We start from the raw sequence: 13,852 nt of genomic DNA, 5'->3' as shown, positions 1-13,852 counted from the left end.
ACCAAAGTCCAACTTGGTGTATGAATGAGTTTCACTGTGGCTACCTATAGCTATCTGTATGAAGTGATGCTTACAGGAGCAGAAATGAATCAAAGAGCGAACCACCATAACCAATCCTGGCATGGACAACATTTCACAAAACCTGGAACAATGAAGCGTACTATCCAACCTTCATGCAGCTCAATGGGTTGGAGTGTATGTGTATCTTCTTCAGAATTCTCACTTTGTCTGAGCTCTTCACAAAGTTCAGCTGGTCTGTGACTATTACACGTAGCCTGGCTCCTCTCTGCTTATTTCAAGTAGCTTGACTAATCTGTCTTCCATAGACAGTTTTGCTTTCCAGCTTATATACTCTTGTGGATGGAGGTACTTAGGGAATATGCTCAATTTCATGGAAATTCTGAAGCTATTTGAGTTATATACTTCCTGTAATAATATGCTTCCCTGTGAGACAGAAAGTTCACCTCTCCTTGAACATCCCTTCCTTTTACTTCCCTGTAAATATCCTGTGTTTCAATGGGCTTCCTGGTAAGATTCAAGCTTTTTTTTTTTTTTTTTTTTTTTTTTTTTTTTTTAAGATTCAAGCTTTTAATCTTAGAAGCAACTGTTACAAGACAATTTCAAATACTCAGAGATGTCCAAAAATTAGTAATTGTCATGGACAGCTGAGAGTGGTTTCTTTCAAGGGAGAGAAGTTAGAATGCAGATATATATGATAGGGTTAAGGAAATAATGGAATAAGAAATGTTAAATGATGTGAGGGATTGTAGGGCAGAAAAAGAAATATAGGTAGAGATAACTTAACACTAAAGGCTTTCAGAAAAATTAATGTGAAAATTTTTACTATAGTAGTTTCCTAAAATATAAGCATATGCTTACATTTTAAAAAGCTCAATGGAATTATCCTACAGTGGGACAACAATATCCATATTAGACATCACAGGATAACAAGTAAATGCACCTTGTTAGGCATGGGTCACTTCTATCAAAATTGTTGGCCAATGAGGGCCTCATAGACTGTCAAACAATACAGGTTACTGCCATTGCTCTAGGTTACCCTCCAGAACATGATATTAAACCCTATCACTGAAGACTCTGCTATACTGAGCCATAGTAAAGCCTTGTGAGTATGTTGGTTTATTATTTATTAACCTAAGAATGTTTATAATAATTCTGGCAAATAGAATAATAAAATACAGGAAAAGAAAGTTCATGAATATTTACACCAAGCTTTATTTATCTCACTGTCTTCTTCTGGATTTTCCATCACTCAGTTATTCTAGTCTTCAGTTTCTTGGTCTCTTTTAATCTTTGCTTCTTTATCCTAGAGTTGTGGCTAGTGATGTTCCTGCTATCCTGTTTCTTTCCTTTAAGCCAAGCGGACTTTCTTACATTGACTTTTTTGGGTAACAACTCCATGATATCTCAAATTTTGCCTGGACTCAGTCCTTGTCTACCAACTTCACTGGTTCACAAACCCCAGAACTGGATTAATTTTATTTTATTTTCCATATCTAAAGTATTTCTTTCAGTCTTTAAATTACCTTCAATACTTACATTGACATCCATCGTCCTTTACCACATAACAATGATTTTTCCTGCTGAACTTATGAATCCTCTATGAAAAACCAGGCTGTTCCTGGGATTACCCTGTAGTGATGTGTATATCATACTATCATAGGAGATTACTAGTACCCATTTAGAGGAAACATGATTTATAATTATTTACTACTTCTCTAACGTGCTGTATATGTGACTATCTCAGAGTTTTGTACATACTCAGAATAGTTATATCATAGAATACTCAAGAAGAATTGTTAGATGTGTTATCTTCCTATTTGTCAGTGCTCCATCCTGCTTTCAGGTGTCCAGCCCTACACCATCAGCATCTTGAAACTCTGCTTTCATACTCTCATCTTCATTTACCACTGAAATTCTTCTGATTTATTTTGACTGAATGCAACAGCCCTTATATTGATATTAGTATAACATTTGTTTATTCAGAAATTTATTTCACATAGCCATCCTGGTGTGAAAGTGAGTAACTGCTAATTCTTCTCAAATATCTTTTCTGCTTTCCCTTTGGTATCCCTACATATTACTTATGCTTTCTCTTAATCCTGCCTGAAAACTTCAGACTCCAATTTGAATATCACCACTGAGAAACATGTCACCACGTCCTCTGGCCTGTTGTACTGTGTCTATAAATGTGGGAAATACTTGTTTGTTTTATATATATATATATATATGTATTTTTTTTTTTTTTTTTGGTTTTTGAGACAGGGTTTCGCAGTGTAGCTTTGGAGCCTATCCTGGAACTCACTCTGTAGCCCAGGCTGGCCTCGAACTCACAGAGATCAGCCTGGCTCTGCCTCCCAAGTGCTGAGATTAAAGGCGTGCACCACCACCGCCCGTTGTTTTATATTTTCCTTTTTAAAGTAGTAAAATAGTCTCAAATTCTGAGCTACATAAACGGAAAATTCAGGTTCGTTTCTAAGGTGGTCCTTAGAGTAATTAAGGTGGCAGATGGGCACTAGAGAAATATAGATCTATTTCACTCTTCATTCCTACTACATTTTTGAATGTTTAAATTAATTTTGTAACATGAATTTCTGAATGGTCTTATTAATAAAAAAAAACAGTGCCAGAAATGGGGGTAAATTCTGAAAGATCAGAGAGACAGAACAAGCCACAACCAACCTCACCTCGTAAACTCTTTAGCTGATCTTGTTTCCACAAATCCTTAAACTGAAAGATTCTGAGTTCTCACCCCAAGGACCTCAGTTGAACTGCTTAAAAGGCCTCTAGTTCCTGGTCCACATGCCTTATATACCTTTCTGCTTCCTGCCATCACTTCCTGGAATTAAAGGCAAATATGCCTTTCTCTGCTCAGACATCACTTCCTTCCTAGTGCTGGATTAAAGGCATTTGTGCTTCTCAAATACTTGGTAGCAAAAGCATTAGATCTCAAGTGCTGGGATTAAAGGTGTGTGCCACCATACCTGGTTCTGTCCAGAGTGTGGCCTTGAACTCACAGAGATCCAGACAGATCACTGCCTCCCAAGTGATAGGATTAAAGGTGTCTGTGCTACCACTGTCTGGCTCCCATGTCTAATCTAGTTGCTGTTCTGCTCTCTGATTCCCAGGTAAGTTTTATTGGGGTGCACAATATATCAAGCACACTTGTCAAAGTTCAGATTTTTACATGCACATCACAAAAGACTGGATCCTTATTATATTAAATGAAACAAAAGACTCTTAGAATTTTATGTTAAATCTGTTGTTTCTGAAGAATTAGATTTTATTGTATAAAAGAGATCCATTATAGCCATGCATGCACTGAGAGGAAATAAAAGCACTACAGTTCTTGTTCAAAAAGGCTCATGTCAGCAGGACACTGCAGGGTTGTGCAGTCCGCACTCATTCTTAAAAACACTCATTTTTAAAGACCTCTCGGCACCTCAGGAGCTTGAGGAAAGCATCAATCTTATGGGTATCCCTTCTCAGGCAGCGGAACAGGGTATAAAAGGCAAAAAGGTGAGTGTCTTCATCAGATGATTGCAAGTCTGCCAGTCCAGACCAGACAGGATAGGCATCTTTTTCAACTTCTTTCTGGCTCTAAACATCAAATGGACAGATGTTAGTCACATTATCCCCTCATAGGTCTCTCTCTCTCTCTCTCTCTCTCTCTCTCTCTCTCTCTCTCTCTCTCTCTCTGTATGTGTAATAGACGTGATTTGGATGTCAGTGGTCAATTTTGGGTAAAGTTCCTGCAGTGAAGTCTACTTTGATTTTTGAGAAATCTGCTCTTACTTTTACCTGCAACTCATGGCTAATCTCTTTAAGTCTGAGCCACTAGTCTGAGGGCTACAAAGGGAAGACACCACATCACCCATTTGACACAAATCCTGGAACTGGACTCAGGTCCTCACACATGGAAGGAAGGCACTTAGCCACGAGACATCTTCCAGTGCACGTTCTGTATAAATTGTTAATTAATTTTGGTAAAACACAGAGGACTATAAATTTATAATGAGAAGTCCTGGAAATTGGGGTAAAGGCATTAGACACCAAAACATAATTTGGAGACAGGTATATGTATTTTCTGACACGCCACTGATCTCAGATAAGACAGATCCATATACAAGCAGACAGATAGTGAACCAGGAGGGACTATTTGAATGTAAATATGGAATTAACTAAAAGACAATGAAAGGCAGTATCAGTACTTTCACTTTGGGGAGTTTTACATGTTCTCAGTACTTTCCCTGATGTGTCCTTCATACTATATTAGTTCTGGTAGAGTGTCCTGATCCTTTCCTTCATTTCAGATGAATCCATTCTACATTGTATACACTCTATTGAATACTTGAACATGAGCAATATATTTCACTTAACATATTGTGTGCAGGCAATCCAGGCAGTGACTGTTATATGATCTTCTGCACATTAGGCTGTAGTGTCCACCTCATCCAGGAAAGCCACTGTCGAAATGACTATGAGTCACAGAACTATTTCCTACAGAGATCACTGTTCTAAGGGCTTATTAATTGACCTTGTATTTGGGAATTTCTAAATTCTTGTTGAGTTACATAATTCACAAACTTTATACATAGGATGACCAAAGACACATATTGAAACAGCTTACCCTACTGAGTATGGTCTTCATTCCTTCCTGAAGCACATGGGTTTTGTCCTTCACAGCATTGGCTGTTTTCAGCATTATATCAGAAGCTCCAGGCAGGGTGGGCACTGCAGAAATCAGGTGTTTCAGTGGTTCTTCCCAGGCATGGGAAATATTGATCAGTGTTTTCAGAAGGTCTTCAGTCTGGGAAAACATCATTAGATATCTCCTTAAACTAAGTGACATACAGCTGTGTTGATAGATACTTGTATTTTTTTTCACAAGGGAGGCAAACTACAATGTATTTTTATTAGTAGTAATGTATGTTAATGACTTAAAAATATTTAAGGATTGCCTGAAAATAAAATTTCAGCTACTGAATTCTCCTTTGCTAAATCAAACAAATTGGGTCTTAATATTTTGACTGTTCAAAATGATCATATTTCATTTTTCATTTATGTTTTACCATTTGTCCTAGTTGTTTGAACTGTTCTTTTTGATTGCTTGCCCTGCCTATGAGAAAATTAGGTTTACAGGGCTCAGGAGTTGTCCAAAACAAGACTCATTTTACATTGATGCCAATAATCTCAGGAGTTAATGCTTCAAATCATTTCTATACTTCGGAATCAAATTGGTCTCTCATATACTTAGATAAGATATTTATATTATGGTCGAATATTATAACAGGTGACTTCAGACAAAATGCTCTCCAAAATCCTACTTTTTCTTTTATCTGCATAATTTCTGCTACACTTGATTCTAGAGGAGTTGCATAATTATTGACATATACACAAGAAAAATTATTATAAAGAATTGCTTTAATTCCAGGCATTGGTAGAAATCAGAATTGAATTTTGGCCTGTAATTGTTAGTACATGCCAGAGTCATATAAAATAAATTCTTTAGTTAGCTATTTACTGTGATGTTTATAAGGAATCTTACAGTCTATGGAAGTAAAGAAGAAAGTAATTCAAAACTAATCTAAATAAAATGTTTGTGAATAAATGGAGACACCAGTGGTGATAACCAACATATTTATTCCTAGTAGCGTTAGACAAAAGAATTAAGAATGATTACATGACATGAAAGAAGTTTAGTGTAAATTCTTACTTAATATGCAAGGGAAATGACTTCTGTGTACTGTTTGGAACCACAGTTCATTGTGGTCTTAAAAGTACTATTGTCAGAGACTATTTTTCAAAATTGAATATTTCAGTGTCAACAGTGTGCTATTCCCATTGTGTAGAATAGTAATCTGTATCAATATTTTGTTCTGTTTCTTTTTTCTTCATGATAACCACACTTTATTCATGAGAATATCTTGTATATGACTTATTTGTGTTGGTAATATCAGCATGACTGGAGAATAGATTATGTCTGTGAAATTGTTATACGTATTAATTTTATATAAATAAAACTGATGTTTGTGACAAATAGCCAGAGTGAAGAGATCATAACACATATACATTAAATCTTCAGAGTTATGTAGATGTCTTCAAAACAGAAGCCACCCAGAGGAACATGATATAGTTTAGAGAAGAGTCTTTTGTACAGTTAAGATGTAGGTAAGAGAAGACAGACCAGTCAGAGAAGACTGTATAAATTAGGATGGAACAGAAATAGGTCCAGGAGAATTTAGAAAAATAAAAAGAAAGGACATACTGCTTTGTTTTTTAACTTGATGCCAGAGGAGGATCCTTTAGTGTTATATTTCAAGCACAAAGTGATTTACATTTACTCTATATGTATATTTATATATTAAAAATGAGTGTCCAGTTCAGATCAAAACTTTCCTGGAAAAAGTAGGAGTTGGTCAAAAACAGTTTTCTATGATGACAATTACAATTCTGGGACAATATGATTTGGCAGGCATTTTAGTTAGTGCTAAGGTTATCAGCTCTATGATGTGATTGTTCTCTGATAGCCGCATCTTTTTTGATCTATTGGATCAGAAATTTCCACACTTCTTGTTGGCTTAGTAATCACACACAGCACAGTTACCTTTGTATAGCATAACTTGTTTCATAAAAAACAGGGAGGAAACCTACTTTTGTTTCATGGGCTTCTTCTCGAGACTCTGGAGTGTGGATGGAAGCAGTGTGGCATAAGCTGGGCATTCTGGTCTTGTACCAACTGCTCTTGAAATATTTCATGTCCTGGATGAAATTACATGATTTAGTTAACTGGGGATTCAGAATTGAGTAGAAACTAACATTGTATGTTTGATGAACCCTACATTTTTGATATTTAAGAAAAAAATTGAAACAGTAGAATGATGGAAACACCATCTGCCTACCCTTCATTCCCTTCTGCATGCAATCTACTCAACTGTCCTCTCAATCTCTTCCCCTCTTTACTGCTCCCTTGTATTGTACTTGCTAATGTTATTGTTTGGAAAGAAAGCACTAAGATATACTCAAACTTCTAATTACTTACATCTTTAAGTATGAGTTTTTCTAGAATGAGTGTCATAGGAATAATTATTTTTCAATGGCACAAACCTTTATTTTAATATAAGAACTGTTCATTTATAACTTGGTTCTCAAATATCAACAAGTGTCAACACAATAAAAATGTTCATGATAAATGTAGGCTTCACAGATATTATTACAGTCAATAATTAACCATTAAATTCTAGTTGCATTTTAAGGACAGAGTGAAGTAAGAATTCACATAAATATTCAAAGTTTCTGTGCTAATGATACGAAGGATGTACTTGCATAAGATATTTCTTAAGAAAATACAAATCACTTAATTCTAACTATCAACCAATTTAAAAGAGTTAAAGTGTTCTTAGAAATGTTGTGCAGCCTGAAGATTAGAGGAAGAATGAGAGGTATGAGAAAACTGGTATGGGAAAACAACAACGGTAATGTATATTCCTTTAAATGTAGCGATATATAATCCATATGCTCAATATTCAAAGGACATTTGCTTTGCTGTTTCCTCACTGACAGGCCCAGATAGATGAGTTAAATCCCTGGGGGAGAGGGAATATAGTTTGTGTCTAAAGTAGCCCTTCAATTTCACTAAGACATCCATTGCTAAAAATGATAACCCAGGAATGTTTGCATTCATGAGCTTATCTTTAACTATGTTGTTTTATTATGTTTTTCATTGTTTACATGATTTCAATTTGCCTAAATTTATTTCTCTCCATCCAACTAACTTCAGTTCTCCTGTACAAGTTATCTTCAGATCAGTCAGTAAGGAATATTCATGAATACAGAACCTATGGATACGTGACCAGGAAATCAAAATTCCAACTAAGAAGTTCAAAGTTGTTATTGTTAAAGTTAGTAAGGGAAAATTTGAAATATCATTGAATTCTTTTTGAGATTTTATGAAACTTCATATTTTGCCTTTTATACATTTTGCTATATGATTCTTTCTATTACCTATAAATTGAATTATTTGGAATTGGATACATGACTCATTCCAATTTATTCAGTGATTAGCTAAGTGAAGGTAGTTTTAGAAAAGAATCCAGGGGCTGGAGATATGGCTCAGTGGTTAAGAGCACTGACTGCTCTTCCAGAGGACCTGAGTTCAGTTCCCAGCACCCACATGGCAGCTTAAAACTGTAACGCCTGTTCCAGGGGACCTAAAACCCATGGCAAAACACTAATGCACATAAAATAAAAAAAATTAAAGTTTTAAAAAAAGTCTTTAAAAAAAAAAGAAAAGAAAAGAATCCAGAGGCAAGGACATTACTTACAAATTCATGGTATAAATCTGCAGCCAGGAAATATGTGTTATGAGACTGATCAACCACTCGATAATACAGGTCTTCAGTGGACACAGAGCCTGTTGGTTTGGAGGCCACATGCTCCCAAAGGAGCAGATTTGACACCATCAGCAACATACATACCCCTGCTGTCAGAGAAATGGCAATGAGGTGATCTATACAAATCAGGTTACAACAGTTAAACAAGCTGGGAATGTGTTCTGAGGGCCCTCTGCTATGTGATTTGGGTTGATATACCTCACTAGAGCATTCACTTTTTCAACTGGTAAAATACAGAGATAGCTACATTTTTTCAATAAAAGTTTGACATATGGGAGGCTTTTCACAGTTTGCATTTGCTCCAAATTAGTTTCTCAAGTTTGCAAACACATGGAGTTTGATTAACCATGAACCACAGTCTTCAAGTCATTATCTGCACATATTTGAAATTCTAGAGAATTTATGTTGTCTTTCATTTTACTAAATACATTATTATTGTAACTAATTCATTTTCCTTGTACATATCACTTAAGACTGGGGTGATTTGATAGTTTATTCAGATTGATTTATGTGAGCAGTTATCCAAGCTGGGCACACAAATTAATTATAACTTCCTATTTCTGTGCTTGAAGCAATTGGACTACATCTTTAATATTGTTTCAATATACCCTAATTTCTCTATAATGCAAATTGAACACTTTGAGTTCTAAGATTATGATTATGATTATTGTTATCATTGGTTTTTCAAGACATGGTTTCTTAGAGTTGTTTTGGTGCCTATCCTGGATCTCGCTCTGTAGACAAGGCTAGCCTGGAAATGGCAGAGATCTGTCTGGCTCTGCCTCTGAGTGTTGGGTTTAAAAGCATGCACCATAGCTACCCAGCTCTGTAGTATTTTCTTTTGTTCTAGACTGTGACTTTTAAAATGGAAGATGTTATACATCTAATGGCTCTTAAGTGTCAGTAACGGATGTTCCATTTTACCCTCCTGTTAATAAAGACAACACAATATAACTCTGAGTATTGCCTGTGTCTGTAACACAAGGAAGTTCCCATTGAAAAATTTGAGCTAAAACTTAATCAAGCAACTAGAATATAGAGAGTTCTTTCAGCTCTTGTTGACTTCTCTCTAGATTAAGCATGATCAAATATCAGTTCCCTCCAAAATTCAGAGCAGACTACAACAACAACAAAAAAAACTACTCTAAAAACAGTCTTTGTGAAATATACACTAAGGATTACTTAGACTCTAAGAAGTACCCAGTGAATGGCTACTTACCAGAGCTTGGCAAAGTCAAAGCAAGCGGCATCTTTGAGACGATCCACCACAGTATGATCTTCAACTCGGGAAAGCTGCTTCACCTGAGTGCTGCCTTCAGTCAACTTTCCACCTCCCATATATACCACCAGATTGTACCCAAAGGCAGACCGAGCTAGGGGCCAGATTGAATCAACATCTATAGGTCAGTGACATTCTTCCCTCAGGGTTTGTTAACATCCTCTTTACATTTACCACAGTTATATGTCAATATGTGTCACACTGCTTTTCCCCCATAAGATCTATAGAATGCAAGTCATTCTCCAAATCAAAAAGACCATCTCTGTTCATTCATTACTCATTGTCAGGTAAGTAGGAGAAAAGACTTATTCCCCAATTTTTTTCCCTAGTTAAATGTCTTATATGTCTGTCATGTCTTCTGTAATGTTCCCTAGTGTTTCTGGTGATGATAAATGGTTTCCATAATCTACCCTATCTCCACACAAGTCTACCATTAACACTGTAAAGTATTTATCTCAATAAACTCAGTAACAGTTCCAGTAATCAACAGGTCTAAACACAAATATTTAGAAGGTATTTTGAAAAGAACTTCATACCCATTGATGAAAAGTCTACTTATAAATGCAGATCATGACATTTTTAGGCACCTTTTTTTGCTGTCTTAAAATATAACATATTGATTGCTTTATGTGTCTTGAGACTTAGAACATAGCTGATAACTGTTGGTTGCAATGGCAAGTGCTGTGCCATGGTTTTCCTACTTACTACACTCTATCAATGTTGCTGATGGCTGTATAATGTCACTGAATTATAGCAATTTTAGGCAATTGTCCTGAAATTGCTACATAGTTACCAGGATCACCATGAAAGATATTCCAAGTTGTAATAGATCCTATATCATAGAAGCTCAAAATTTTGATTTTTCCTGATCAAAATATTCAATTTCTTTAGCAATTGGACTGACTTTATTTCTGATGTGCAAATAACAATAGAGGCAGCATCGTGGATAAAGTTATGGCATCATGTACATTATGGAAAATATCTAGAGAAGAAACCAACTTTGACACTGAAAGTTCAATTAATATATATATATATATATATATATATATATATATATATATATATATATATATATATATGGCATTTCCTTTTCTGGAAATGTTTTTCAAAGTTCTTCAGAGCATAAATCTATTTCATGGAGCAGTTAGAAATGGTGCACAGTTTTGAATTAATGCAAAATGTTATTGATATTGAGAATCTGTAAGAATACAAATAAAATTATAACAAGGTCTACTGGAGTATGAAATAACACCTATGTTTATCAACTATTAAGGGAGAAAGTTGATTATGTGAGAATGTACAGGAGAAACTGTTCCAGCTATCTATAATCTACCATCATTTTGCCTCATCTTGGAATTTTGAATTTTACTGTCCCTCAAAATTTAAGAAAGAATTTGAGGGGATACTTAGGTACATTTCAGGGTCAAGTAGGACCACATCCTTCTAGGTTCTACTACTTTCACTTCACCCTCAAGCTCCATTAAGGGCTGAGACATAAACTACAAAAGTTTGGTGACTACAGCCTGTTTATTGATAAAATCTTTTTACTTAGAGAGCCCAAGAATGAGTTTAAAATTTCCATCTTAACATCTCCCTTTACTTACAACAACATACATTTGCCTATAAATCACCCTGAAGTAATCCTCTATATTATATAAACATAAATCAACATAACACATTTCCTTTCATACTCTTTTTTTAAGTTTTCTTTTTTTTTGGGTGGGCGGTGTTAAAGACAGGGTTTCTCTGTGTAGCTTTGTGTCTTTCCTGTAGACACACTACTCACTACTACTGGCTACTCACTCTGTAGCCCAGGATGGCCTTGAACTCATACCTGCCTCTGCCTCCCCTGTGCCACCACTACCCAGCCCCTTTCATATTCTTAATACAAGAAAGATATTCTCACAGTATACTTTGATCCCTTAGTACCTGCTTGAGCTCAAGTGAGTCTTGTGCCATTTAGATTCTAAGGACAGATTTTTTTCCCTACAGCCCATCTTGATTGCTTAAATACTTGGATCATCCATAACCTCTCTATAGTAATCACCATCCTCTGGTTTATTTCTGATATCTGATTATATTCTAACCAAAGTGACTGTGCCGTACTCTTTGGCTATCAAACTATTGCTTTTTTCTACTGACACATTATAATGTATCCATTAGTTATATAGCAGTTTGACTCAGTAGCAACATCCAAAAAGATGAGAAGTTGCTATCCTCTGTCTATCCAGATTATAACTCTGCAGATCAATGGTATTTAAATTTCTTATATCCTACAAATGGTTTTCTGCATCAGAGCAGGGACAATGTGGGGGTCACATAACCTTCAAGCTAGTCACAATTTCTCAGCATCACAGTCAGACTTTGATATGATCTTAACTGTGTCCTAAATAGTTTCAGAATTTATAGGACCTCCCCAGGCATGGGAGGAAGGAGAAATTTACCTTTTGCACTTTCTCCCAGTTCAGGCAGAAGGTAAAGAGGAAAATTAAGGTCATTTTCATTTACTAATTCTTTTTTACTTAATTTCTGGTGAAATTAGAGAAACTGATATTTTTAGTTTAAGGATCCCCTGCACATAGACAGCTTTGCTCACCATGAGGACAGTTAATGAGCAACTATCACTGTGGTCATTTTCAGGGAATTCTTTAGGTTTAGTAGTTTTTTTCTAATGTTCTGATGTAAGACTAAGGCTGTAACTGTTAACATCCATGCACTTCGTTGAATAGGTACACACACACACACACACACACACACACACAGACCCTTTGTTTATGTGGTGCTCTAAGGTGTTTATATATCTTTATGTATGTGTGTTTGTTAGTATATGTATGCACTTATACTGGCCTGTGAATAGCCATGGAATCATTCTCAGAAATAGTTAACTTCATTTTTAAAAAAAATTGCCTTGTTAACCTAAACATCACTAATTTGGATAAACTGAGTGGACAGACATCCAGGGACCTTTGAGTGTCTTTCTCCCCAGTGCTAGGATTCAAGTTCATGTCAACATACCAGGTGTCATTATTTCTGAGGATCAAATTCAGGTCCTTGTGTTTATAACGTAAAAACATCACAGAGTCTTCCACCCTAGCATTGTGATTTTATATGTATAGAATGCTGTGGTTGCTGAATATCATGATTTGAAGAGTTATAGAAAATTCCGTCTTGAACTTGATATGTACTTTTTGCTTTTGACAATTTGTAAACAATGTATATTTAATAATTTGTTCGAATATTTTTCTTATTGGTTTTTCTTTGTGACTGTTAATTTCTGGTAAAATAATCTCAGGATTCTACTTAGTCTTTTGTGGTATTCTTGTGTTTAACATTTTAAATATTTTGTCGTGGTTTTGTCCAAGTTTTGTAGAATCATCTTACAGAGTATACTTTATGTGGAGTTCTACAAAGTCAAACATCACTTGTTTATCCATTTCCACTAAAATTAAATCGTTCCATCTTGGTGAGCAGCTTATTAAGAAAAAGAATCCTAAAAGGGACATGAAACAAAATGTATTAAGAGGGTGTGAAAAATTCCTTTCTTCTCAGAACCTCATTTAGGTGAGGTAGGAAACAGTTCCACAGCCTCAGGAAGACCCTGAAATTGATCACATTCAGTAGGATTCTCCATAGCAAAATGTATGTACTGGAAAGACAACAGGGAGATGCTTCCAGACAAGTTGAGCTGGCCAAAACACTCCCAGGCCTGCTGTGCTGCATGGAGGAGACAGAGAAGCAGCTGGATGAACTAGGAGAGTGTCAGACCTATCAGACTGACTGAAAATCAGCTGCACAACCTATGAGCTGCTGGCGTAGTATGTGTTGTGCTGTAGTTTTCTAGTTCCCCTGAGGTTTCATCCATCCTGGACTGAGCTTGGGGAGATCTAACTCTCCTTCTGTAATGTCTTCTCCTGTCTGTAACCTTCAACTAGTGTATTTAAGCACAATAAGATCACTGGTTTGCAAAATATGGAATTTGATGATACCTTTACTTTGGTCTACCAATGTCACTCTCTCTGGTGTGAGTGAATGTGCTTTCATGTCTCCCTGAGAGGATTAGTATTATGCAATAGTATCTCATATATCTGTGACCTAAAGACTGCTACTGCCATTGTCTAAGCGAGGATAATAGATTTGAAATATTAAATTTTAAGAATGTGTG

General features: G+C 35.8%; 1 protein-coding gene across 1 annotated transcript; it reads right to left on the bottom strand.

Moving 5' to 3' along the window:
* Positions 1–3,426: 3,426 nt before the first annotated feature.
* Positions 3,427–9,661, bottom strand: LOC131910426 (prolactin-3D4-like). The gene is made up of 5 exons (XM_059262355.1): positions 9,631–9,661; positions 8,343–8,500; positions 6,673–6,780; positions 4,649–4,828; positions 3,427–3,618 (listed from the first exon to the last, which is right to left on the bottom strand). Exons 1-5 carry the CDS (start codon positions 9,659–9,661, stop codon positions 3,427–3,429), a joined length of 669 nt encoding a protein of 222 aa, XP_059118338.1.
* Positions 9,662–13,852: the final 4,191 nt, after the last annotated feature.

This window comes from Peromyscus eremicus, chromosome 5 (assembly GCF_949786415.1).
Source record: "Peromyscus eremicus chromosome 5, PerEre_H2_v1, whole genome shotgun sequence".
Lineage (NCBI taxonomy): Eukaryota > Metazoa > Chordata > Mammalia > Rodentia > Cricetidae > Peromyscus > Peromyscus eremicus.
Note: the sequence above shows the minus strand (reverse complement) of the source record. Positions and strands in the feature narration are given on the sequence as shown.

Bases quoted from the DNA above. Each gene is read 5' to 3' on its own strand.
- LOC131910426 (XM_059262355.1), bottom strand. From the start codon at position 9,661: ATGCCGCTTGCTTTGACTTTGCCAAGCTCTG. The intron at 8,501-9,630 runs GTAAGTAGCCAT...TTTCTCTGACAG, and splicing joins TTTGACTTTGCCAAGCTCTG to CAGGGGTATGTATGTTGCTG. The intron at 3,619-4,648 runs GTAAGCTGTTTC...TTTGATGTTTAG, and splicing joins TGAAGACCATACTCAGTAGG to AGCCAGAAAGAAGTTGAAAA.